Here is a 4,138-nt window from a genome sequence, read left to right on the forward strand (position 1 = left end):
ATTTATAATGGCTAAAGTTATTAAAAGAACAGCCAACAAAACAATTCACTTAAAAAGCAAATATACAAATGAATTAAAAAAAACCTGATATACCATAGATATGATCCCACAAGCCAAACAAGTTCATTCAAGTTTGTGTGAAAGAGAAAAGGGCATTTACTCCCAGAACCCAGATTAATCATTTACTCTTATTTTATTATCTCCTTACTTGCAAAAAAAAAAAAGTTCTTAAATCCAAGATCAGAATTGTGTTACACTAAGACATGCCGCTGGTTCAGTCAAGCTCCACCCTGCACATACAAATGCCATCCAATGACAGTTTAAATGCAGTGGTATAGATATAATAAAAACCCTGTCTTGGACATTTACACTGAAGAAAAATTTGGAAATTTCAGAGGTGTAAACAACACACAGGTGACTTTATTAAACTGAATGTGGAGCTCAGAAAATTCATTTAAATGCATCCGTAACCCAAGCCTGAACATGAGGAACTTTTCCCACATAAATATTGATGTAAATTTTGGACTTAAGTTGTCAACTCTGAATATGACCCTTAGGGAAATCCCAGTTTCAAGATGTTTATGCATTCTCAGGGGATCAGGGAAATGGTGTATGAATGTTAAATTGTCAAGTGTACATTCACACTGAAAGCATACACTATAAGGCCCAAAGTATGTGCACCCCTGACCATCACACCCATATGTGGTTCTTCCCTAAACTATTCCCACGGAGTCTGAAGCACACAGTTGTATAGAATGTCTCAGTATGCTGTAACGTTACAGTTTCCCTTCATTAGAACTAAGAGGCCCAAAGCTGTTCCAGCATGATGATGCTCCTGTACACAAAGTGAGCTCCATGAAGACATGGTGTGTTAAGGTTGGAGTGAAGAACTGGAATGTCCTGCACAGAGCCCTGCCTGAACTCAACCCCACTGCTCACCTTTCAGATGAACTGGAACACCGACTGGACTCCAGACCTCCTCAATCACCATCAGTGTCTGATCATGCTAATGCTCTTGTAATTGAATGAACGTAAATCCCCCACAGCCATGCCTCAAAATCTCGTGGATAGTCGTCCAAGAAAAGTGGAGCTTATTATAACAGCAAAGAGGGGAATAAATTTGGAATGTACTGTTCAACAAACAAATATGGGTGTGATTGTTAGGTGTGCACAAACTTTTGGTCATATAGTGTATATTAAATATTCTATTCTAAACAGAGCCTGTTAGCCGTATGCTTAGGGTGGGTTCTGTAATATTTTAACCAAAGTGTATTCTTATTAATTGTGTTCTTTCTTGTTACACAACCTATAGAAGACATGTCTGATGATTGCAAATGTAGTGAAGGTAGCAAATGAAAGAACACACAGCAGGAACAGTAAAACATCTACAGAGTGGTACGAATACCAGGGCATTTTATACGATTCTGTTCGTAGATGAGCTGCACCACCATGCCTCATTGTGTACTCAATCCAGAAGACAGCATTGTCTAAAGGTTTTATTGGCACATCTCTGTACAGTCTGGAGAGTCTTTGCATATTTTCCCAGTATGAAGGGTTATGGAGCACTTCTTTCAAAGTTAAAAGGAAGGAGTCTTTGTCCACAGTTGCAAAATTGACATTCTTTGCGACTCCCTTCACCCTCATTTTTGCAAGATTGTCAGGCTGATCCCAGACGAGTCCAAAACCAATTATAGGAACGCCATGATAGATAGCTTCCTGAATTCCATTGGTTCCACCATGAGCTACAAATGCCCTGGTCTTAGAGTGGCCAAGGAGATCATTTTGGGGTATCCAGTCCATTATTAATGTATTGTTCCCCACTGTGGAAGGTCTTTCCCCTTTATATTTCCAAATAACTTTTTGTGGAAGCTCTGCAAAAGCCTCAGCTATTGAATTGGCTACATCTTGAGGAAGCTGACCAACCATCGTTCCCAGAGACATGACAATGATGCCATGTTCACCAGAGCTCTGCACAAAGTCCTCAAGATGCTGTGGAAGAGGTTTGGATGGTTTACAGTGGAAACCACCGATGTAGACAACATTTGGCATCGTAGGGCGTGGAAATTCAAAGATGAAATCCACTCTGAACAGCCACAGATCTGCTCCTTGAACTAATTCAAAAAAGTCTACACCTGGACCAAATAGTTGATAACACAATTCATTGTATGATGAACTCAGAAAATATTTAATCTGTAATTCAGTTACTAGGTACATGAGAACATTTACCACTCTCTCAAAGAAGCTCATGTGGTCTGATAGCTCTAACATTGGTAATGGTACATAAGAAAGTGGTGAGGGAGCAATTACAAAATGGCCCTCACCGTATATTGTCCAACGAACATTATAGACGAGTGGTAGATTGAGATAATGACCTAAAATGGTGCCAGTAATAAAAACAGGGTCAGTAATAAACACGTCATATTTGACATCTGTCAAGGAATGCATTAGTTCCTGGTCTTCAATCATGCCAATAATCAATTTTCTCTCATTCTCAGCCATTTCAACTGATTTGTCCCACATCTCTTTCTCAACTTTCAGACGAGCCCACATGGACCCTTCCCTCATAATTTCCAAGAGCCTCCTTATAGCATTGTGAATGAATGCCTGATTAAAATTCCCTTTGTTTGATAATGTGATGGAAGTGTAAAGCTGAGATGTTTCTTTAATGTACCAGCTATCCGAAGCTCGTATGACTGTAATGATGTGACCTTTGTCATGAAGAGCCTCGATCAAGATTTTCATGTTGATCCAGTGGCTGCCATCCATAGGGAAGACCAGAATGTTCCCAGTATAGACTGAGACTACCAGCAGGGTGAGCAAGACCAGCCCAGATTTTTGAATTATTTGTCCATTCATTGCAGCACCTACTGTAAAGAACAGAAATCTAGAGACACACAGAGAAGTACTCTTAGAAATACAAGTCTGTTTAATTTTAAACAGAGTGTATCAGCAAAGTTGAGCTCATGCACAATTGATAAATTGAGTAAATTCATTTTTAGATTATTTAATTCTCAGAAATAATATATATAGTGCCTTGCATAAAGAGGGTATTAGACAAAGATGCAAACAAAAGGGCAAGTTTGTGAAAAGATTCTCTGATCTTTTGTGAAGTGAAATACTTTGCCTCAGCACACAGCACTACTTTTGGTAGAAACTCAACACTGCTAATCACCCTGAGAATACTATCCCAACTATGAAGCATGGTGACAGTTTTGTGTAATGGGGATGCTTTTTATCAGCATTTAATGGAAAAGTGATCAGGGTTGTGGATGTGCTATTCCAGCCCAGACCTTAATCTGTTTGAGAAACTGTGGCAAGACTTTATGAAAATTGCTGTTCACCAACAACAATGCTGTCCATCCAATGTGACCGAGCTTGAGCTTTATTGATAAGAATAATGGGAAAAATATTGTAGGGACGAGATTTGTCAATGCAGGACCCTCCAGGTTGACAGAGTAAATATGTAAAACAATGAATATCAACTTTAATCATTACTGATGTTCTTTCAGGTATTTTTTATATTTGTATGTTTTAAAGAATTTACAATGCCTTATTCAAATGATGCTCCATCTTATTTGTTATTCACAAATGTGAATCAAAACAAAAATTCAGTCTTCTGATAATGTTACAAATTAAATGTATATTTCACTGTGAAGAGGCTCTCAAAAACATTTGCAGAAAAATTTGTTGGAAAATTATTTCTTGATGGTTTAATTAAAAAATAGTCCTCTCTCTCACTCACACACACACACACACACACACACACACGTGCGCGCGTGTGTGTTATATAAAAAAATAATCAACATTCCTAAGGAACAAGATTCCAAGATTCTAAGTAGGGACTGGAATGAACATGTAGCATTTCATGAATATAGGTAATGTAGGAAAATAAATTTAGCCAAATATATTATATTCTATTAGCCTGGCAAGCCAGACTCGTAGGCAAAAATATTTTTGGCTGCTAGGCGGGTGGGTCTAGTTTACTAGGCTAATATTCTATATAATATCACAATGTGAAACTTTGAACAATTTCTATTTAAACACATAGATGCATCCATTAAAATCAAACCACAACTAAGATTTTTAAATGCCATGAAATATTAGACAACTTTACTGCAGACTAAAAACCATTATTAAT

General features: G+C 37.7%; 1 protein-coding gene across 1 annotated transcript; it reads right to left on the reverse strand.

The window, feature by feature from the left end:
- Window positions 1–1,278: 1,278 nt before the first annotated feature.
- LOC132865741 (UDP-glucuronosyltransferase 2C1-like) lies at window positions 1,279–2,856 on the reverse strand. The gene has a single exon (XM_060898265.1). It carries the CDS (start codon window positions 2,854–2,856, stop codon window positions 1,279–1,281), a length of 1,578 nt encoding a protein of 525 aa, XP_060754248.1.
- Between the last annotated feature and the right edge of the window lie 1,282 nt (window positions 2,857–4,138).

Source organism: Neoarius graeffei, chromosome 18 (genome assembly GCF_027579695.1).
Source record: "Neoarius graeffei isolate fNeoGra1 chromosome 18, fNeoGra1.pri, whole genome shotgun sequence".
NCBI classification, from domain to species: domain Eukaryota; kingdom Metazoa; phylum Chordata; class Actinopteri; order Siluriformes; family Ariidae; genus Neoarius; species Neoarius graeffei.

Coding starts and splice junctions, on each gene's coding strand:
- LOC132865741 (XM_060898265.1), bottom strand. CDS start 2,856: ATGAATGGACAAATAATTCAAAAATCTGGGCTGGTCTTGCTCACCCTG.